General features: G+C 51.0%; 1 protein-coding gene across 4 annotated transcripts in view; it reads left to right on the plus strand.

Annotated features, from left to right (window-relative positions):
* RALY (RALY heterogeneous nuclear ribonucleoprotein) overlaps window positions 1–21,610 on the plus strand; it is a 120,305-nt gene that overhangs the window by 91,377 nt on the left and 7,318 nt on the right. For all 4 annotated transcript variants that reach the window (XM_084537713.1, XM_084537714.1, XM_084537715.1 and 1 more), the window contains exons 3-8: window positions 5,914–6,178; window positions 10,298–10,370; window positions 17,662–17,709; window positions 17,899–18,059; window positions 18,264–18,377; window positions 19,203–19,348. In XM_084537713.1, coding sequence (XP_084393839.1) covers window positions 5,923–6,178; window positions 10,298–10,370; window positions 17,662–17,709; window positions 17,899–18,059; window positions 18,264–18,377; window positions 19,203–19,348 — 798 coding nt within the window. In that variant the 5' untranslated portion in view covers window positions 5,914–5,922. The remainder of the gene's footprint in view (window positions 1–5,913; window positions 6,179–10,297; window positions 10,371–17,661; window positions 17,710–17,898; window positions 18,060–18,263; window positions 18,378–19,202; window positions 19,349–21,610) is intronic.

The following is a 21,610-nucleotide window of genomic DNA, read 5'->3' on the forward strand; positions in this document are numbered from 1 at the left end:
TCTTTGTTTACCCCCTTCTTTTAATAACCTCCTGGTCCTGTAACAATCACATGTGGGAGAATCAAAGCTATTTTTCCCCAGAAAACCTGAGGACTGGTATATTTCCAGTTCATTCTATTTATTGAACCACACAATGGTACAAAGGGGAACTCTACTCTCCAGGAGCAAGGCTGAGACCCTCTGGATCTCCATGGAAGAGCTGCTGGGGACTCAGACGCTATTAAAAAGATTGCAAGGCTTGTGATAGTTATTAAACCAGTGCTTCGGAGCTCGGCTCCGGTGTGTGGGGACTCACCAGCAAATTACTCCCAGGTCTCGGGGGAGGAATGATTGGCACCAGGGGCAGCAGCGAGTTTACTTTTAGATGCATCTGCATTTCTCTGCTATTGATGGGTCTGTGCCAAGGCAATCATTGGAGTCCCTGCATCTTGCAGCAGGCCACGTTTCTTTTTAAAACTGCTTTTCAGGTACAAGAAGGGCTGTCTGAGTCAAAATTGGCTCCATCACTGTGCAACAGCCACCCCAGCTTGTTGGTGCTGGGGTGGGTCAACGGCCCTGTTTCTCCCCAGAAATAATAATGCAGGGGTTCCGTGCCAGTAAGGGGTATGGGTGTTAATGGTTTGGGATGGAAGCAGGGAGGTAACCCTCGAAAGGTGGTGCAGAGTTGGGTTGTGTCCCGTGTGAGCCTACAGGGGATGCACAAAGACCTGAGCTGCACAGCTGTGGCTTCCTCCAGCAAGGGAGATGGAGGATTCGGGGACACACCGCCTCCAGCCCTCAGATCTGATGCTGGGGACCCTCTGGCTGGCCGGGGCACCCCAAAACACCAACATTTCCCAGAGCCTGGGGCTGTGGCAGCAATGCAAGGAGCAGCTTTGCCCACACCCTCTCCCTGAGGTCTCTGCAGGACCTCGTTCGTCACCTGGCTCCGAGCACAAAGTCACCAAGTTGAGGAAACTTGGACAGAGCCAGGGACAGGATGAAAAACCATGTTTCCCATTTTGTGAACAAGCGTGATAAGAGGAAAATAACAGCCTGCCTGCGTGTCGCCGTCACACAAATAAAGAGAGCTTTCTGCAAAGAGAGAGTGGTGGGGCTTGCTTGTTTTTCTTCACCGCCTTCTTCTCTGACAGTTCATCACTAAGACGAAGGCCTCTGGGGTTTTTAGACACCTGGCTCTCAATTAAACAGCTAATCTGTGCAGCAAGGCACTTAAAGCAGGAAGGAAAAATGGTTTATCAAGTAAACCAGCTCTGGCCTTGGGCCGCTACCGGATTGAATATCAATATCTTTAAGGGATTCTTGAACATGAGCGGCAGTGGGGACCGTGACATCGCTTCCAGCTGGGCTCTTTCCTAGGACGTGAGGAGAACAGGGAGGGGATGCTGCTGGTGGCACCACGTACCCTGAATGCAGCAGTGTCCAGCCCAGGGGCTCCATGGGTGACCCAGGCAGTCCCCATCACTGTGACCCCCAGAAACTGCACCAGGGCTCCTGGGGCTTTGGGGGTTTTATTTTATTTTATTTTATTTTATTTTATTTTATTTTATTTTATTTTATTTTATTTTATTTTATTTTCATTTTTTAATTTTTATTATTTTACTGTATTTTATTTTACTGTATTTTACTGTGTTTATTTTTAAGGTTTATTATTTTGCTTAGCCTGGCAGCAGCCGAAAGGTTCCTTGTGCCATGCAGAGTCAGGTGTTGACTCCATGGGGATTTTTGGTAGGGTCATATTGCAGGGAGAGGAAGGGAGCACGGCCAGGGACCCGCAGCCATGGGTGCAAAAAGATGCATCTGTGGGATTTCACATCATCACATGAAGCTGGCAGCTGAAGCTCTAAGCAAAACAGCAAATGTCAGGGACTTCTCAGCAAAACTGCAAGGTCTACCGAGACTGCCAGTGTTCCTCAGTAACTGGAAGGAAATCGTCCCTCAATTTCCCTTCCAGAGAACAGAGAGATTCATACTAACGTTTGCTCTGTTTCCTTTGAGGTCTACAGCTGAAGGTTTGATTTACCTATGTCCAAGTGACAAGTATTTTTTTGTTTTTGTTTTTGTTTTTTTTTTTCTTACTCTCCTTTGTGACTCAGATCTGGCTTGTTGCAGTCCGGAGCTGGGGGAGGAAGAGTAAAATAATAGCTGTGAAAATGCATCCCCTGAAGACAGCTGTAGTTATTAGAATACTAATATATCACCAGTGGTACTTGTCTCTGTTGTACGTATTTTTCTAATCAGAGACATTGCCAAGATGCTCTGCAGGGGCTCCTGCGGGTTTTTACATGGCATTATCACAGAATCACAGAACTGTAGGGGTTGGAAGGGACCTCCAGAGATCACCAACTCCCCACCAAAGCAGTTCCCTACAGCAGGCTGCCCAGGGAGGCACCCAGCCAGGCCGTGAATATCTCCAGAGGAGACCCCACAGCCTCCCTGGGCAGCCTGTCCCAGCGCTCCGGCACCCTCACCGTGCAGAAGTTCTTTGGCATGTTGGTGCAGAACTGCCTGGGCTCCATTTTGTGGCCATCGCCCCTTGTCCTGTGCCCACAGACCACTGAGAAGAGGTTGGCCAAATCCCTCTGTCTCCCACCCTTCAGGTATTTATACACGTTGATGAGATCCCCCCTCAGTCCTCTTCTCCAGGCTGACCAGCCCCAGGTCCCTCAGCCTGTCCTCAAAAGGAGATGCTGCAGGCTCTGTATCATCTTTGCAGCCCTCCGCTGGACTCTTTCCAGGAGAGACAGTATCAAAAGAGACAGTATCTCGAGGAGATAAGAGGCACCTTTTATCAAAGAGACAGTAGCTTGAGGAGACCCTGCACAGTGCTGAACTGCACGGGATGTGTCTTGTGGCACTGCTGCCATCCCGGCACAGTGTGCAGGCAGGGGGTTCATGTCTCACCTTCATGGAGATGTCAGGGTGTCAGGGTTGTTGTTCCTGGTAATTTATCCCTCCTCAAAGTGAAGATACATATGATACCTGAGTGCCCACCTGAGAAACATCCTCATCCAGCTCCTTTGTTTTTAGAGAAAACAAAGAGTGTGGACCAGATCCACTTGCAGCAGCAGAGCCGAATCATGTTGCTCCCGTTGAGAGGAGGCAGCCCTCTAAATTTGAGAGGAAAAGCCCTGATTTACCCTGATTTACCCTGATTTACCTCCTGCCAGACCTTTCTGTTCTGCACTCCCTTTGCACGGAGGCAGCTTAACCCACATCCCTCCCACGCCGGCTTAAGCAGCTCAGCACTGATGTAATTGGAGTTTACAGCTGCAAACAGCTGGGCAGGGATCAGACAAATGCAAATAACCCACTTCTGGGCTCGCCACAATTTGGGAAATGTTTGGGCTTACAGCAGCTTTAGGGGTTTCCCTAAGCTGGGGTTTGGGGTAGCAGCTTAAAATTGGCCGGGGTGCGGAAAGGAGGTATTGAGAGCCAGGGCTGTATTTTGGGTTGTTTAGCACTGGAGCTGGAAGATGCAAATGCCCATTTTTGCCATCACAACCCAGACGAGGGCAGCTTCAGAGACGCTGTTGCAGGGAGATCACACAGGAGACCAAGAGACAGGCTTTAACAGCAGGTCCTATAGGCACCCAGAATTTGTTGTGGTTTCTCAAGTGGGAGCCCCGGGTGCCACAGCAAGCTGCAGCAGGGCAGGGGCGTCCCAGCACAGTGCTGCTGGCTCTGCAGGGCTTGGATGTAGCTTCAGCACACAGGGGTCATGGGCGGCTATCAGAAGGGGTTGGGGACTTGCACAATCTCTGCCAGACAAGTGAGGATGGTGTGAGGTTGAGAGCTCTGGAGACCACGCTCCAGGGCAGAGCTGCTCTGAGGCAGAAATACAGGAACAGCAGCAAAGGGAGTCACCGAGAGTAAAGTTAAACTAGGACGCCAGTGCCCTGTGACATCGCTGATACCATGGGGCAGGGAGAGTCAGGGATGCTCAGTGGGTTGGGCACATCCTTGGGAAGCAAGAATGTCCGGGGCTACCAGGGCATGGGCACCCTCTGCGTGTGCAGGCTCCTGAAGGTCCCTCACAGCCTCAGCTGTCCCAGGGGGTCAGTACAGAAATTTCCTAGGGAAAAAACAATCCTGTTCTTAGTTATTATTTCCAGGGTTTTTGGGAGTACTGTGTCTGCTAGGAATGGTTTTAAAAATAATACAATAAAAGTCTCTGGCTATTGTAATCTGTAAAGGTGAAAAGGAAAATGAAATGAGCCAGGCTCAAACTCCACCTTTTTTTTTTTTTTTTTTTCACTTGGATTTAGCAGAGAGATCATTTCCAGCTCCAGTGGCAGGTTAATAGAATCACGGGGGTGAGAGCTGGGTAAGATTTATTGCACGGTCACATCCTCCCCTGCTCTGCATGGAGCATCTGCCCTGCCAGGCGTCCCCAGCACCCTGTTGGGTCTGGCTTTAACCGATGAGAGGAACTGAGTGCCTGGTCCTTTGTCCTCTGAGAATCAAAAAGGCAGAGGTCTGGCAGCCCCAGTGTGTCCAGACAGAGCCAGTGACTGCAGTCAGCATTAACCATCTCCCTGTCTGCCTGGGTCGGGCTGCAGGCACCTTCTGGGTCAGGCAGCTCTCCTCAGTGAAGGGGTGACATGGATAGTGACCCCCTGCCCTCCTCCTGCAGGTTTAGGGGGAGAGAGGAGCAGCTGGAGAGTTCATGTCCTAAGGGAGAAGTTCTTTTCAGGAGAAGAAGGAAAAGGAGGACTTGGGTTCTTTGAAAGTCCTGGTGCAACTGCAAAGCACATGTCAGGAAGTGCCTCTGTGCCCAGTGAGGACTGGGGGACAGACACCAGCCCTGCCTTGGGGCAGGCAGCTCAGACAAACCCGATTCTTCAGCCTGGAGAGCCAAAGACCCACATCGGGCCAGATGTTGGGGTCCCTGGGAGGGGATAGGATGGCTCTGCAAGAGCTGGGGGGACCTGGGGGAGAGCAGCACCATGGTGTGCCTCAGAAAGTCAGTACCTGCCCCAGTTCTGCACCCCCTTTTCCTGGCTGAGTATCACACTATATGTGTGCAGTGCTCAACAGCGATCCCAAAACAGCCCTTCTGTTTCTGAGAGATGAAAATCAAACTGATATCTTTGGACAGCTGTAATTTTGTCTGCGGCAACAATAGCAAGCTGCCCAATAGGCAGCAAGACCAGATTTGATTTACCGCAGTTCCCAGACCTGTCCCTTCCTCTTCTTTGTCCTGAGAATAGAAGCCTTTCCTCGGGGGCTGCCCTGAAATACCCAGGCAAGGAACACAGAGGGTAGTGCCTTGCAGCTGGGGGAAGTGGGTTGCAGCAGCAGCAAGCAGGCAGCCTGCGATTCCCAGGCTAACAGTGACACCTCCTGTCGGCACAGAATTCAGCTCGAAGCCCGGCACAGCAATGCGAGAGTCCAGGCGTCAGCCAGGAGCTCGTGGGGTCCTTCGCCACTTAAACCTCTTTGTGTGCACCCAGGAAAACGAAGCCCTGGTCAGGGCTGTCCTTGTGCACGGCGAGACCCAGCCTGCGCCGGGGTGCTGAGCAGAGGGCAGCCACAGGAGCTGGGCACGAGCATAAGTGCTGAATGCAGACTGCTTTAAAAAGAGCAGTCCTTGAGTTGTTATTAAGTATAGGCAGGTAAAAGCTTTCCTTTAATAGCATTAAACCTTATATTTGGATGTACAATGTATTTAAATGCTGTTTTGGTCCCCCAGGAGCAACCAGCTTGCGCTCCGAGGATCAGCCTGATAAATACATTTATTTCCATTGAGTTCTGTGTGTGACAGAGTCCCCTCCCCAGCACACAGAGGTCTCCAGAGACCAGCTGAAGTCAAGGAGCTGGTTCCCTTGCTCCAGGCTTGCTGAGAGATTTACCCCCCACCTTTCTTTGTAAGACTTGCACACCTCCCTGACTCCCCATTTGTTCATTCAGGTGTTCAAGATGTCATTGAAGGTGCAGACAAGCAACATCACGAACAAGAATGACCCCAAGTCCATCAACTCCAGAGTCTTCATTGGCAATCTCAACACAGCCGTGGTCAAGAAGTCGGATGTGGAGACCATTTTCTCCAAGTACGGACGAGTGGTGGGCTGCTCTGTTCACAAGGGCTATGCCTTCGTACAGTACTCCAACGAGAGGCACGCACGCGCCGCGGTCCTGGGCGAGAACGGGCGTGTGCTCGCTGGCCAGACGCTGGGTAAGTCGTTCCTAAAAATTTGTAGGTGTCCAGGTGCAACGAGGACGGGCTGAGCCCTGAAGGATGGTCGAGGGATGGCCAGTCCGAGGTCAAGGTGGGACATTGAGCTGCAGGTCAGGGTCAGGTCTGGTGCTGGTCAGGGGGTTGAAGACAACCCCCAGTGACCCAGCAGGCACAGGCGGGGCTGTGACAGAGCTGGAAAGCAGCAACAAAGCTGTCCTACAGCACAGCTCAACGGGGACTTGATGGAGGTTCCTGGGCCCCGCAGGGGTGGCAGGCACTGTGAGGCTGGTCCTGGCCACGGGTCACACCGGCACCCGCAGGGCTGTGACCACAGCACTGCCTGGGCTTAGGAGAGGCAGTGGGGGCTCCAGATAAAAGCCCAGCCCTGAAGGCACTGGTGTGGAACCCTTAATTTCAGGGTGCCTGGACCGAAATGACAGCACCGCAGCACCTGTATGGGTTCCCCTACCATGACAAGAGACTTCACCTCCCCTTCTTTCACCATTCAAAAGCCAAGTGTCTCATCGTGTCCCATTACCGGGGCATCCACTGTGGTCAGCAGAGACAGACACCTCTGGGTTTGGGCCCGGCTGAGGTTGGGATGGAGGTACCAGCCTTAGCCTTAGCCTGTCAAAAGAGGCAATAATCTCACTTGGACTATCACAGACTAGCTTTAGCCAGCTGATGTTAACTGAGGTAACTCTCTCCCCACCTGATATGTGACAGTCTCTCCTCTGTGCTGCTGTGTGATAAGAAATAACAAACAAAACCGCCCCAACTGCTCCCAGCTGCATCATTATTTTGCAGATTGCTCTGAAGGGTCACATGCTGAGAAGCCCTTGTCACCAGCTCTAAGCTGAGAATTGGAACTGAAGACAGTATTTTTAATGAAAATTTGTTATTTCCAAGCCTGCTACAGGCAGTGGTCACTGGACAATCAGGAAAGCGATTTGCAGCCCATTCCCACTCTGCTTCCAGCACAGCAGTCAGAAAGAAGTTACGTGCTCAGTCTGGTCTTCAAGCCAGTGTGCTGCTTCCATACATGGTTTACTCAAATACCAGAAACTTTTCTTCACTTCTCTTCCTGTCAGCACAAAGCTGGGCTGAGGTGAGGAGCAGTGTGTCGGCTGTTCCAGCCCAGACGTTGTCCACGTGTACAGGGCTGGTTGACACGAGAGCAAGGTGCCAGGGAGCCAAGGAGCTCTCGTGGCACTCGGGTCAGATGCCAGCAGGGCAGCTGGGAGGCAGACAGCACGTGGGCACCGTGCTGAAGAGAGAGATGCCTCTGAAAGTGTACCGTGAAAGAAGGCACAGAAAGAGGCAGTCACGGCCCCATAGGCTGTGCTGATGTGGAGAGGAAGGATGGGATCGGACAGACAGGGGGCACAGTAGGCACATTGCTGAAGAGGCTGCCTCTGCCTCTTTTCGTGGTAGGACTGCCCTCCCCAGCCCACCTGCTTCCTGCCCTGGCAGGCATCTTCAAGCCAGAACCTGTGGATACAACCAGAACTGTCAAGCTTCAAAAGGAGGGTTCTGGATGTGCATCGTGAGTTGTGACACCATGGCTGTTGGAACCGATGTCCCTTTCCAGCTCCATCCAGTGCAGGCACAAACCATCGCAGCTGCATCCTGCGTGGGGAGTCACCGCCCACACACTCAGGACAGTGCCCGGTGCAGGGCAAAGCACCCCCACTGGGTACTGGGGCAGCGGCGTGCTGCAGTGCCTCCTGTCCCCACTGCCAGCAGGTCCCTCGGCAGGACAGCATCCCCACCCAAAGCCAGAGCCACTCCTGCACGCCAGGCCCCAGCTGTGGTATCCTGGTTCTGCTGGCACTACATGGCACAGTTTGCATAATCCAAGGAGGATGTATTCCACCCAGCTTCCCCTTAGGGCTCTTGCAGTCAGAGCAGGAAATTTGAAATAGACTGTAGAAAAGCCGGGACTTGCAGAGCCCCTCAGGTGGAGGGCTGTGGCTCTCAGTGGCTCCTGCTCCCGAGCACCAGCGGCAGTCTCCCTGCCATCTCTGGTGCCATGGCAGAACAAATGAGCAAGGCAGCAGCTTGTCTGGGAGGAGCTGTCTCCTCCCACATAAAGTCAGCTCTCAAGCTAGGTGGTCTAGTAGCATTTGTTCCATCTTTTCGTTTTGATTCTTCTTCCTTTGGTCAGCGGACTGGCAAACTGTCAGGCTTCCATTTTAACTGATCAGCAAGATGCATCATGAAATGGAGGTGTCTGGAAGCCACATCTGTAGCCCATCCTGGGTCACGGACTGCTTTGCCAGGCAATTCCTGGCTACCTGTGTGGACAGCCCAGCCACTGCAGGAGCCCATCACCATTTCAGTGGGGGAGCTCTGCACTGGAATCTGGATCCACACCAGTAAGCTCGCCCTGCCACCTCCGCTTTCAGTGTGGGCAGAGATGCCAGGTTATGAGCAGGGGGGACATACACCGCCATGGGCTGAGCAGATGGATACAGCGATGCTGAGGAGGGAGCCAGAATGGCAATGGGTTGCAAAATCTGTCCAGGCTGGTGTGCATGCTGAGCTCTTGTCTCTCCTTGTTCACTGTCAAGGGAGTCCTGGGGGATCTTACTTCTCATCACCACTACGGGTTGAAAGTACAAATTTCCTGCTCTGACTGCATGCCCTGATGAAGGCTCTGTAGTGCTATTTCTGGCAGCGCGTACCAACAAATTGAGCTAATTGTTGTCATTATCCACCGTTGGGCTTCCGCTGCGTCTCCCTTGAAGGGTGTTGATCAGCATGGTGCTGTCATCAGCTCTCCGTTGTGCAAGAAAAGTGACTGGCAGCTGGCAAGATGCACCCTGACAGCAGAAAGGGTTCACAGCGGGGGAACTGGAGCTGAACAGGGATGTGTTCTGGGATGCACCAAAGAAGAGTTTATTCCTCTCTTCCTTTATAGCATTGCCAAAAGCACTGCATTGCTCCAACAGGCCCACACTGGCAGCAGCTGCCCACAGAGCTGTCCTGTGTCCATGCATGTCCCTGTTCAGGCTCAACACTCTTCTGGGTGAAGGATGAAGGGTGAAAGGCCGCAAAGAAAATGAGCACTTAATTCTGGTCACTTTGCCAGCTGTTTATTTTGATGGTGAGCAGCCCAACTGGGCCCCATTATTTCCCCATGAAGTCCTGTGCTCACTTCATGCAGCGTGAAAAAGGCAGTGACTGGTAGGACTGGGACGTAAAGCTGTTGAGTTTCACAGCGCATCCTGCAAGTCCTGAAGAGGTGAGAACTTAAATCCCCCAGCTGGCAATGTCAGCTCCACAAGCCCTGAGCCCCGGGTGTACATCCTCAAGTCCATCTCAGAGGCTGCAGCCCATGCAGCTGGCTGAGCACACAGACCTGCACCAGTGCTGTGGGGCAGCCCATGCCCAGCCCCATGCAAGCAGTACTTCTGGGCTACCTGAGGACATCCAGCCTCGTGTGCTTGAATCTGCCTTGCCCAGAGGCGCTTATACAGAGGCTGACCCATGGTCACTCTCAGCACTGGATTGCCAGGCTCTTTGCAGGCTGCATGAAATTGGCTCTGCCTCTTTATTCTCACGTCAAAAGCACATTTGACAGTGAAGCCGAGGAGAGGAATTTCCTCTGCAGATTAGAGCAGCTCATTCTCACCTTCCCTCATTGAAGACGTGCCCGCGAGATCAACTGGGGTGCCTGCAGGCGTGCACCTGCACTCTGTGCACCTTTTAATGCGGCCCAGTCCAAAGCCATGCCTGGGTGGCTTGTCCTTAACATTCATTTTTTATTCTAGAAGGAGCAAGGGGTAAATCATAACTACCAGTTAGCAGCATGCAGCAGTTTTCTGTAGTCTCTGCCTTATCACAACAGCGCTGAGTTCTCCTGGAAAGCCTGCCCTGAATTTGTGTACACGGGTTAGATCGTGTCTGGGGAGCTTGACTTTGAAAATAAGTGCTTAGAAGTTTTGTAAAACAAAAAGGAGAGGCTGGCTAAGTACGGGAATGCGTGCCCGGCAGGGACCAGCTAAAGGCAGACAGGAGTGCAGTGGGTCTGTCTGACCTTGCCTTGATCCGCGGCCGGGCACGGCTCCCGCTGGGCACAGCCGTGTAATGCTACAGCTTTGTTCATTGCAGATATCAACATGGCCGGGGAGCCCAAACCCAACAGACCTAAAGGGCTGAAGAGAGCAGCCTCCGCGTTATACAGGTAGGTCTCCGCTGTGCCACCTCCCTGGAGTGAGGTCTCCGGGCAGGTATTTCCTTCTGGCCAGGGCTGATTTTCCTGAACTGCCCCCCAGGCCTTTTGTGCACAGTCAGATTTTCTCCTCCCGTGGCCTTTTCTGAGCCTGGCCTTTGCAACACCCCTCAGGGCTAGGCTGAAGGGAGAAGAGCCAGCAGGAGGCCACACGGCAGACCCAGGGTTGGCCGAGACCCGTGGTGTTGTGAGACTGCAACTGGGCATGGCCTGGCCCTGGGCACTGCTGGGGCTGGAGCACACTGGAGGAGTGCAGGCAGTAGTGGCACTTGCCAGGTGTTGGGGACAACAGGGGTAATTTAGGGAAAGATGCTGGAGAAAAGGGCAAGAGAAGAATAACACAGAAAGGAAGACAAGAAAGGAAGAAGGTGGGAAGGCATTGGAGCTACAAGTGGAGGTAGACCAGGGAGGTGGCCAGGAGAGGCCCTGAGGGAACCTGTGCTGGCAGCAGCAGTGAAGAGGGCAGAGAACAAGGGACAGAAGGGACAATGGTACATGACATAGGTCTGTGGGAGACGTAGGGTGTCACAGATGACAGAGAGCCTTCAATGTCACTGTTGCCACCTCTAGAGACTTCATCATAATTCTCACAATAATTGGAGATTTTCATTGAAGCCTCACAGCCTGGAGTTGTGGGAGCATGGGAGAAATTCATTATGTTCTTGCTCCTGAGGTTCAGAAAGGAAAATTAAAAAGGTATTTTGAGAATGCCCCACAGGTTCGAGAACCAAAAACCAAATAACAAGATCCCCAAATGTGTTTTATTTATAAATTCTCGTGATTTTTGTACCAGTTTCATGGTATGGAGACTGGGGCACTGAGTCAGGATTTAGAATGTGTGATGTTGGGAATAAAATTAGTATCAGTGCTATAGGTGGGTGTTATAACAAAAGAAAATCATGAGAGAACTGTGGCTTTTTCTATAAAAAGAAAAGTGAGAGGGATAAAGAGAAATGAAAAAACTGTGATCCAGACTCAGCCCAACACCAGTGTGCTAGTACATGGCAAACCTTAGCAGTGGCAACGTGCTTCTGATGCAGGCAAATCCTCCAGAGCTTCCGAAACCCTCCCATGACACCCCCAAGGCACCTGCTGAGTCCTTCCCTGGGCCTCGCAGCTGAGTTCTTTCTCTGCAGGCGAACATTTCTTGCCATCCAGGACCAGCACTTCCTTCCCCACTTTTCCACCCACCTGGGCTCATAGGACTTCTTGACTGGCCAGACCCAGCCGAGAGGATGACATCTGCCCCCTGCATCCCGTGGTCCAGCAGCCCCAGCGAACCCAGCTTCTCTTTTTGCCTGGCTCCCACAGTGACTGGGGCCACCCCAGGCAGCTTGTGGGTGTCCCATGTGGCTGGCATTGGCTCAGCTGTTTTCTGTCTCCCTAGCTACAAGGAGGGAAGAAATGCTGGGAGAGGGAGCAGCATCACCCATTTCCAACAGGTTTCCCTTGGGCAGATGGCATGGGGCACCTGGGCTGCCAGTCCAAGAGCTTCCACCTGCAAAAACACCCTGAGACAAAAGACCCCAGAAAACTGTGCTGAAATCCCAAGCTCTTCGAGCTGGGTCTCGTGCACTTCACACTGGCTGCAAATCACTCAGGAGGCTTATTGTGGATGCCACCCTTAGCCAGAGCTTGGCCCTCCGGATTTACAGGGGGAAAATGTGCATCCGTACATCATCCACACTGACATATGGAGATGGAAGTGACACAAATCCTTCTATTTATTTGCACATGCATGACTTGCGTGGTGCTGGTAGCCATACTGCAAATCAGTTCATTCCATACATCATGTGATAAAGAGCATTTTTTGTCAGCATTTACTCTTCACCCATGCCTTGACTACTAATCCTCTTCTGTTGAAATGACCAGTATTTCAGACTTCCAGGCTGTCATGTAGAAGAAGAGAGAGAAGTTTGCTTACTCCCACAAATAAGAATATGCTAAAATATGGGCCAGAGAACTACACTGCTCTGAGCTTCAGCAATATTTCTTCCCAGATTGGTGACAGATTTAAACTTTGCCATCTGGACTAGCAAAACTTACGATATCTTGTGGAAAGCCAGGAATCCAGGTTTGCAGTGAGCCATGGTTATAGCTTCTCCTAACCGACATAAATTTTTCTAAATGTTAGACATCAAAAATCACAGCGCTGTCATTTATAGAAGTGCTGTGTTAAACACCTAAGATCAGCTTTGCAATGGTTGCAATTTATTTTGCCTAACTCTGCATGAGAGAATCAAGTACTACAGAAGGGAAGGCAAGGGTTATCTCATTTTGGACACAGAGGAAGTAAAAACAGTGGCAGTCTTATTTGATCCATCAGCCCCAGGGTAATATTTGGGTGTTTAGTGGAAATCCCTTGGGATGTAGCCTCCCATCTACCTCTAGCAGGTAAAACATACCCCAGGTTCACATCATCATGAGTTTTCTCAGATGCCTCTACAAAACCTAGACCTTCAGTCAGTGTAAAGCCTTGCTGCCATCACTGTTCTGCCTCAATCCCTTCAGGGCCACCCTCCCTCAGCCTGTGCCTTTCCCTGGGCGTCTCCTTGCACACAGAACATCCCCTCCGTGCTCCCAACCTGTGCCCTGGCCACTGCTGCTCAACACAGATGTGCCTGGAAATGCTGCAAAAGAGTTAGCGAGGCTGGCTGCAAAATGAGCTTGTCTTTTGACCATGTCCCCCAGGTCTTCACATGCTGTGTCTCAAAACCATTTGCCTTCTGGCAGGACATTTTTCACCTGCCTAGCACACGTCCAGACAGGGTTTCCTGGGGCATTTTGGACCACAGCCGGGTCGGTGCCGGTGCCCCTGCCACGCTGTGCTTTGGCTGCTCCTCGCTGGGGGCTGTGCAGAGAAGATGGCTCTGCCCTGGGACCAGCTGCGGGGCGCTGGGGTGGGCAGTGCTGTGGTTCAGCAAGGGTCCCTGCCCGTCCTGGTGGTGGTGGTGCCCATGTTGCTCTGTAGCCAAAGGACAGCAAGATCTGGGACAACCTGAGCAAGTCTTGCAAGGGCCGCTAAGTGCCAAGCAGCTCGGTGGACACAAACTGCCGCAGACACCTTCACAGCCCGTGGATGCAAGTGGACAACGACCTCGCAGCCCATCTGGCATCTGTGTCCTTTGCTGTACCCACTGCAGTCAAAAAGCTGGTGTCGAACCACCTGCAGCCAGCAGACCCACTCCTCCCACGTCTCAGCTGTGGTGCTCAGATCAGTGACAGCCCTGCAAGCCCTGGTGCCAAACCCACGCACAGGGTTGAGGAGCAACCCCAGGGCAGAGCAGGAGGTGAGCAATGGCACCATCGGGTCCAGCACTGGTGAAGAGGACTGGTGCACGCTGTCCTAGCACCTCTGCAGACCCAGCATCTTGGAATTGCTGCCTTCCCTTCCAGCATTTCTCTCCCAGCTTCCTGCTACTTCAGCTAGTTGCAGGAGTAAAGAATCTCATACCAGATGTGCAGGATTTTAAAAGCTCGCTATTTAATTATGGCTAGATATTCCAAGTAGCGTTTCAGCAGATATTGTTTCTACTACTGCAATAATTAAGATTATGCAATCGTTAATAGGAGGATCTGAGCAGAGCACAACATGTCAATTGTGATTATCAGTGCAGGGCTGTCAGCCAGGTAATTAAAAGCACAGCCACTCAGCTTTACATTTACTGTTCAGGTACGTGCTCAGAAACAGCACTACAAATGTAATATAAATGCAGCACCTAAAAACAATTCCCCTTCAATTGGAAATGTGTGGATTTTGAACCTTTGTGAGTCATTTATAAATGTTGTTTAATTGCTGTAGGAAAACAATGCAGAAGAAGCATCATGAGCTGGAAGCATCACGCTACTTGACATGGCCTTATAGGCTTCTGCTGCCTCTCTCTCTGATTGTCCCTGCTCTAGTTGTAAAGGGCACGGTGTCACCAGCTGACTGAAACATGGCAGAAATTATTCCTGTACACAAAGGAGGCCCGGCCAGTTCGCTGAATAATGATCCATCCGTTTCAGGAAGGTGTATCTTATGTGCTGTGAAATTATCAGCACACAGGTTCCAGGTAAACCACTGAAGCTAGATTTTTACTCGTATTTTTCTGTTGGAAGCCCTGCCTTTTGCTTTGCACCTGACTTCCAAGGATGCAGGTAAAGGCACCCAGCCACTGCCTCCCTCCTTCCACAGCCTCCTGCAGGACTGGCTTTGTCTGTTAAGCTGTGACCTGACTCATGTTATAGCAGCATCCCACAGTCACAGACTTCAGAAAAATCCCTGACTTAAGCCCACTGCCTTCTTCTTTGAGGGCTGTGTCACACTTTTCAGGTGTTGAAAGAGGCTGGGGTCAGAGTTTTTGCCATCCCATGCTGCCCTGAGTCTAAGACAGACTCATCTCACATACGTTCAGCCTTCTACGCTGTTGAGGCTTTCATGCGGTCTGGTTGTCTGGGCTCCCTTTGTGCTTGCTGGATAAAAAAGTCTTTCTTCAGTGCAGTTCACCTGGCATCATGGCAGATGTCTGCCTCTGGCTGGGATAAGCCATGACCTGGAACTACGTCTTGCTCTCTGGCTTGGATTTATGTGATTACATTCCCAGCATCTGAAGCTCAGCGAGATGAATCCCTCTGGTTTTGGGGAAGTCAGAAGTCCAGGAGTTGCCAGCCGTGTGCTGAGCCCAGTGTCCACACCCCAACTAATGTGGCCTGGAGGAAAAGCCAGCTTGGGACGAGTCTCAGAAGCATGACAGCACTGAGGGTGTTTCACAGTTGTGCCAAATTCCCTCTAAGCTTTGTATTTCTCATCAGGAAATGGTCTAAAGCTGCCTCATGGTCTCAAGTGAGCTTCCCAGCGAGAGGTGGTCCAGCTTCTTCCCACTCGGAGTCTGTGAGACCTTTACAGAGAGGTTACCACTGTCTTCTCCTGCCTGTGGATACAAAGAATATTGGTGGCATTGTTAGAGCTAGCCAGAAGCGCTTCAACAGAGCCCGTCAGGTTTGATAAATATTACAGAACTGTATCAATTTTATTTCAGTTGCACCTGAAGAAAGAAAAAGAGTGAGAGCCTGACATTGTAGAAGCACCCTTGTTCAGTTTTCCTTTCAAATGACATCCTATTTTGATTTGATTCTGTGTTTATTGGATTCAGACAGAATTGGAGTCAAACATACTTGGTGATTAAAATAGATTGAAGTTCTGAGGGGAGCTGCTGTTCTATAGCACTTTCTATATCTCCAAGTTTCATCCTGGGGCCAAATGAAAATCAAGTTATCAGTCTTGAAATGCCACATGAAAACATATTTCCTCTGTCCGTATGAACACGCTGGTTACATTCCAGCAAGAGTTGGCGTGGTAGGAATTGCCTTTGCCTTTCAGCTGAGAAAAGCATACCAAGGAATAAATGCAGATCACGCAGAGTTTGGATGGAAGGCTGCTGGGACAGCTGTTTCTCCTCTTTGAGGCCAGCAGGTACTGTGTCCACAAGTCATATCAGAAAGGGAGGGTGCCAAGGCTGAAAATATGCTGAAATTCTGAAATTAATCTAATTCATCTATGCTGAGGCTTTCAGCAAAATGGCTTTTTTTTTTTTTTTTGTGATGAAATCGAATTTGGAAGGCTTTTGGAGATAACAGCTCTGTAGTCACACCTTCCCTGCCCTCAGTGCTCAGCAACAGGAACCCGCACCCAGCACCCCAGCCCAGGCGCAGAGCTGGCCACAGATGGTCAGTGGGTCAGCATCTGCTTGGAGACAAGGTTCAGCACAAAACCACTTCCAGCTGCCAAAAAAGACAGTAGGTGCAAATGCTGCCTCGTTGTCTGTAACTTGCACCAAGTCCCTTTGGCTCCAAGGGAGACCAGCTGTCCTCAGCCAGCCAGAGGTGTGTTTTGGGTCCCCAGAGGCACAGGCTGTCCCTGCACGTGGCTTCAGGTGATCAGGGAACTCAGGGGACATCCAAGGAACAGGGAAAGTCCCATGCTGGAAACCAGCCGGTTGCTGAAACCAAAATATTAGGTGGGAAGCCCAGTGCCAGTGTAGGCAGGACAGATGTCCTGGGCCAACATGAGCCACGCTTCCTGCCAGCCAGCCAGCCTTTTTGTCACTTCTTGCCTGAGATGCAGGACACCAACTTTACCCCCCATGCTACATACTTGAGTGCTCATCCTTCCCTCTTCCCATCGCTATCTCCTTCTTCCCATTAGTGTTGTTTATTTATAAGACACTAAATAGTTTCATGACACAGGACAGAGCTTTTGCTTCCAGGGGCTGATTCTCTTTGTTCAGAGCAGAGCAAAGGGAACGTCAGCATAACTTCCTCATAAAGCAGCAGCAATTCGGGCAGCAGCACACAAGGGAACCAGATGCTGTGCCCAGCTGGGGGTTACCTGCTCTGTTCAGCAGCGTTACTCTTCCACAGTGTGCAAGTGTGCTGGGGCATCAGCCAGCACAAGAGCACTCTGAAGAGCTGTGATTGCCCTCTGCAATCACCTGTTTTGTCTTGCCTTGTGAAAAAAAAAAAAAAAAAAATCAGCTGCAGCAAGAGAGAAAACACATTACTGGGTCTCCAGGGAGTGTCAGAGGTGAGAAATGTATTGGTGTGACCTTGGGTTAAAATGCAGCTCAAGCCTAAGAGAACAGGAGGTGGGCAGGGTCTTGCTGAGAGGAGGGAGGTTTAAAAATCCTTGATAGAAAAAATGTTAAATTAATAAATACCCCCTTCTTCCTGACTTCTCCCCCAACCATTACATACGGTATGGAAGAATACCACCCAGGTAGAGCCGGTAAAGCTATGTCCTCCTGGCACAGGTACAGTCCCACCACACAAAATAGAATATCAGCAATGCCCTGAGAACAAGTTAAACCAATGTATTACAGCGCGTTACTGGCCTCCACAATTACTGGCCTCCACAATTACCAGTGCAATCCATCAGTTGAAGTTCTCCACAAGGTGGCCTGGAGATGGAGAGCTGGCTCCCAGGAGCTACCCAGGCTCAGCCATCACATGGACATCCCCTCAGGGGGTTGGTGGACATTTGTCCCCAGCCCCAGTTCGTAGCTTTTAATCCATCTGCACTTCTCGTTTCTCCTCCAGATAGCAAGGTTCGTGCCAACATCACATCTCCAGTGTGTTCAGCCCCAAATCTTTCTCCAGGCTAGGCTTTCTCCCCGTGGCCAGTCAGGAGCATGGCGGTGGGGCGGATGTGGTGGTGCGTTATTGGCGTTAATTAACGTGTGCCATCCTGACTCTGTTTCTGCAGTGGCTACGACTTCGACTACGACTATTACAGAGATGACTTCTATGACAGGTGAGCTGGGGAGGTTGAGCCAAAGGGGCTTTCTGTGGGGCAGGCAGCACAGAGAGGCCACAGCTCCAGCCATGGGGCACGAGGTGGGGGGGACACAGGCTCTGGCAGTGGCATCCGATGTCCGGGCTTGGCAGGGCCTGGGCTGGGGGTGCTTCGGCTCCTGCTTCACCCTCTGCATCCCCCCCGCAGGCTCTTCGAGTACCGGGGCCGAGTGTCTCCAGTGCCCAGGGTGGTCCCTGTGAAGCGGCCGCGGGTCACTATCCCCCTTGTCCGGCGTGTCAAGGCGACGCTCCCCGTCAAGCTCTTCTCCCGATCGGCTGCCATTGCCAACAGCTCGGCCAAGCTGAAGTGTGAGTATGTGCATGCAGCCCGGGGACTGGCCGTGCCACCCAGCACTGTCCCGGTACGGTCACCACCAGTGCTGTAATGGGAGTGACGAGCTGTCGAGGGGCTGTGGTGCAGGAGAGCTCGTTGCTGCTCTCAGCAAGGTTTCTGCCCCCCTTTCAGCAAAGCCCATGCTGGCTGACACCTCTCTGTCTTTCTTTCCTTCCAAGTGAAGTGCAGCGAGCTGCAAACAATCAAAACCGAGCTGACGCAGATCAAGTCCAACATCGATGCTCTGCTGGGCCGGCTGGAGCAGATTGCCGAGGAACAGAAACTGTCCACAGGTCAGTTGGGTGCGTGCAGGTGCCTGAGGGCTGGCCTGAGGCAAAGACGCCACCAGAGCTGGTCTTCAGACCCATCACAGCTTGTAGCATCCCCTGGGCACCAGTACTGAAGCATCTCCCCCACGATCCAGGCTGGGAGGTGCTCAGACACAGTACAGGAGGTTTCTGTAGCCCCAGCTCAGATAAGGGAACTTTGCTAACAAACATGAAGGTATAAGTCCCTGCCCTGAGGAGCTTAAAATTCTGCTCAGTGCTAAGTTCTCAGCTCCAAGCTCTCAGTTGTGCCTTGGAGAGGGAGGGTGCTGCTTTCTAAGGGTACTTCACTCTTCTCTTGTCATCGAAATTCAAAGCTGAAGCAATGGACTTCAGTGAACACACCGATCTGTTTCTCTCAGGAGAAAACATCACAGAAATACTAGGTGGTGTTGAAGCATCACTGCAAAAAAAATGGTCAAGATTCAGAAAATGGTTTTGCTGACAATTACATGGGCTGCCAAAATCACATGCCAGAATTCCCCAAATTATGGAATTGGGTTTAAAATTGTGATTTTTTTTTCTTTTGTAGTACAGTTTTTATTTTTTTAATTTGCTTTCTTGTTTGGGTCACTTCTGCCACCCACACACACTCCAGTTGGGCTGCTCGGCCCACTCCTGGGTTTCTTTCTAGCAGCTCCTTCAAAAGCAGCAAAGCTTCCTACTGCGGAATAAACCCTAGATCCATTATTTACACACCGACCCCATGCCGGGGCCTCTGGGTGAGTCTGACCAGGCTGCAGCCACTGCCTCGCCCAGCCCCTGATCCTGCTGGCTCGTCTCTTCTCACAGAGGTACGGAAGAAGGCGGATGGCAGCAAAAGTGAAGTCTCGCAGGAAGACACAGCATCAGAGGCAGAGGTCAACACAGAGGAGCCGCTGAACGGGGATGAGGGAGAGGAAGAGGGGCTCGCACGGGATGAGTGTGAAGATGAACTGGTAAGAGCAGTTGGGTGCTACGTTCCTCCAGCCAGGGGAGTTCAGTAATGGACCACAGTTTTACTGTAACGTATTAAACCCCCAGGAAAATAGTTTTTCCTTCCTAAAAGGAAATTGTTGTATTTAATCCCATGATTGTTCACAGCTTGTTCTTCCTAACTGTTAAGCTGCTTGCAAAAGCTTTGACCTAGCAAATGGTGGAGAAACACAGTTGGCTCCTGAAATTCGGACTGTATTTATCCTTGATTTCACAACATTTAATTAATGGTTAAAGTAAATTGCTTTGCTCCAGAGGAAGTGTATCTCGAATGAATTGAAACATATGCCAAAGACAGGCCATGCTGTATTAACCACACTTTCCTAAAACGGGCATTTGCAAAGGCCTTTTGTCTGTGGGCACCAAATTGCACAAGTGTAGTTATAAAGTCTCAGCAAGCTGTTGTGCATGGAGCTGTACATCCATGACAAGGGCAGCGCTTTTCTCTGAGCGTGGCTAACCTGATTTTATCAATGTCAGCCCCATTGCCTTTTGTTCTGCCCTGAACAGGGGCTGAAGAACCCAATGAGCAGGACTTGTGAGCCGCTCCCAGGTGCCACAGCACTGGTGGCAGCAGAAGTGAGGATGGAGCTCACCATCCCCTTCTCCATCCTCACCCCATCACCGCTGGGCTGACCACACAGCACTTCACACCTGCAGCACTCTGCCTATGGCCAAGGATCTCAGAACTCTTGCCAGCTGATTGCAGTCTTGCACTTCACCCCACCATACTCATGACGGATGTAGGATCTGAACGACATATTTCAAGTGTTTCGGTTTCTGGGACCTCATAGCTAAGTTCGTGACCCCTTCTAAATCTGAAAAGAGTTGGTTAAGGGGAGAAATAAAAGACCACTGTAAATAAGAAAGGCAAAAGCTGGCCTCCATCTCTGTGTCAATTAGGATAAAGAAGGCCAGGTTTAAATTATGTCAAGGGAAACAGATGGTAGAAATTAGGGGAAAGCTTAATGATGAGAAAGCAGCTCACAGACTGTCAACAGAAAACATGGACCTTGCCATTAGTGGGATGAGAACGCAGAATGGACAGACATCCACTGGGTGTGATTTAAGCATCACAGAATGGCTTGGTCTGGAGGGGGTCTTAAGGACCATCCAGTTCCCCATGCCCTCCCACCTTGTCCTATCACTGTATGTCCTTGTAATTAGTCCCTCTCCATCTCCTTCTCCAAGAAGAGCTGATCCTCATTAGGGATAGATGAAAATCACTATTTCAGGTCCTTACCACTTCTGATTTTCTGTAATTCTTTGGTTTTAAAGTGACATTGAGTTTGGAAATATTTTACTGCCATCATCAAACAGGTTCAGATGTACTCAGCATGGGGCAGGTTAATCTGTGGAGCTAATCTGCAGGGGTGTTTTCTTAAACTGTCCTTTAAAGCTGTCCTTTAAATTTTGCTCCTGACCTTAGAGCACAGCAGCTTTGAAGTCATTCAATTTCCTGTGGAGTGGCTCCTTCATCCCACATCTCTTGGGCTTACAGTCATCAGCATAACCTTCAGCTTCTGCTGTCCATGGACAGCTGGGTGAGGGGCTTTGTAGAGCCCAAGGAAATCAAGCACATGATATCCACTGAAGGTGATGAGAGCTGGACAGATGCTTCTTTATAGCCCTACTTGCAGGGTAAAGTTGGCTGCCTGGTTTTGTGCACAAATCTCTGCTTGGCCTTGGTGAAGGCTCCAGCATTGGCTGGGGAAATCACGTCCAAAATGTACACTCCAGGCCCAAGCAAGGAGGAGGAAGGGGGCCTCTGCCAAAACAAGTTTGTGCCCTTTCCAGAGAGGCTGGTCAGAAAAGGAGCTCTGCTGTGCCCAAAGTTTACAGACTTGTAAAATAATTTAGGTAGGAAGGGCCCTGTGGAGGTCTCTTCCCCCATCCTGCCAGCTGATGCACCCCAGGATGTGGTAGGGTCTCTTTGGTAGGGTGTCTTTGCCCCAGGGACATTCTGCTGACTCCTGCCCAACTTGTTTGCCAGCATCCGAAGTCTTTTTTTTTTTTTTTCAAAGCTGCTTTCTTGCCAACCATCCCCATGTGTCTTGCTCCACAGCATCATTCCTATTGCATTCCCACAGGCTCTAGCACTAGGCTCGGGGCCTGGGAGGCCAGGAAACAGACCTGACCAGGGAAAACTTGGGGGAAAAATAAGCCTTGAGTACCTTGGCCTTCTCTATCTGCTTTGTCAGCAGGTCCCTGTGTCCCCAGCCCCA

The sequence above is a fragment of the Aythya ferina genome (assembly GCF_964211825.1).
Source record: "Aythya ferina genome assembly, chromosome: 16".
In the NCBI taxonomy this organism is placed as follows: Eukaryota; Metazoa; Chordata; class Aves; order Anseriformes; family Anatidae; genus Aythya; species Aythya ferina.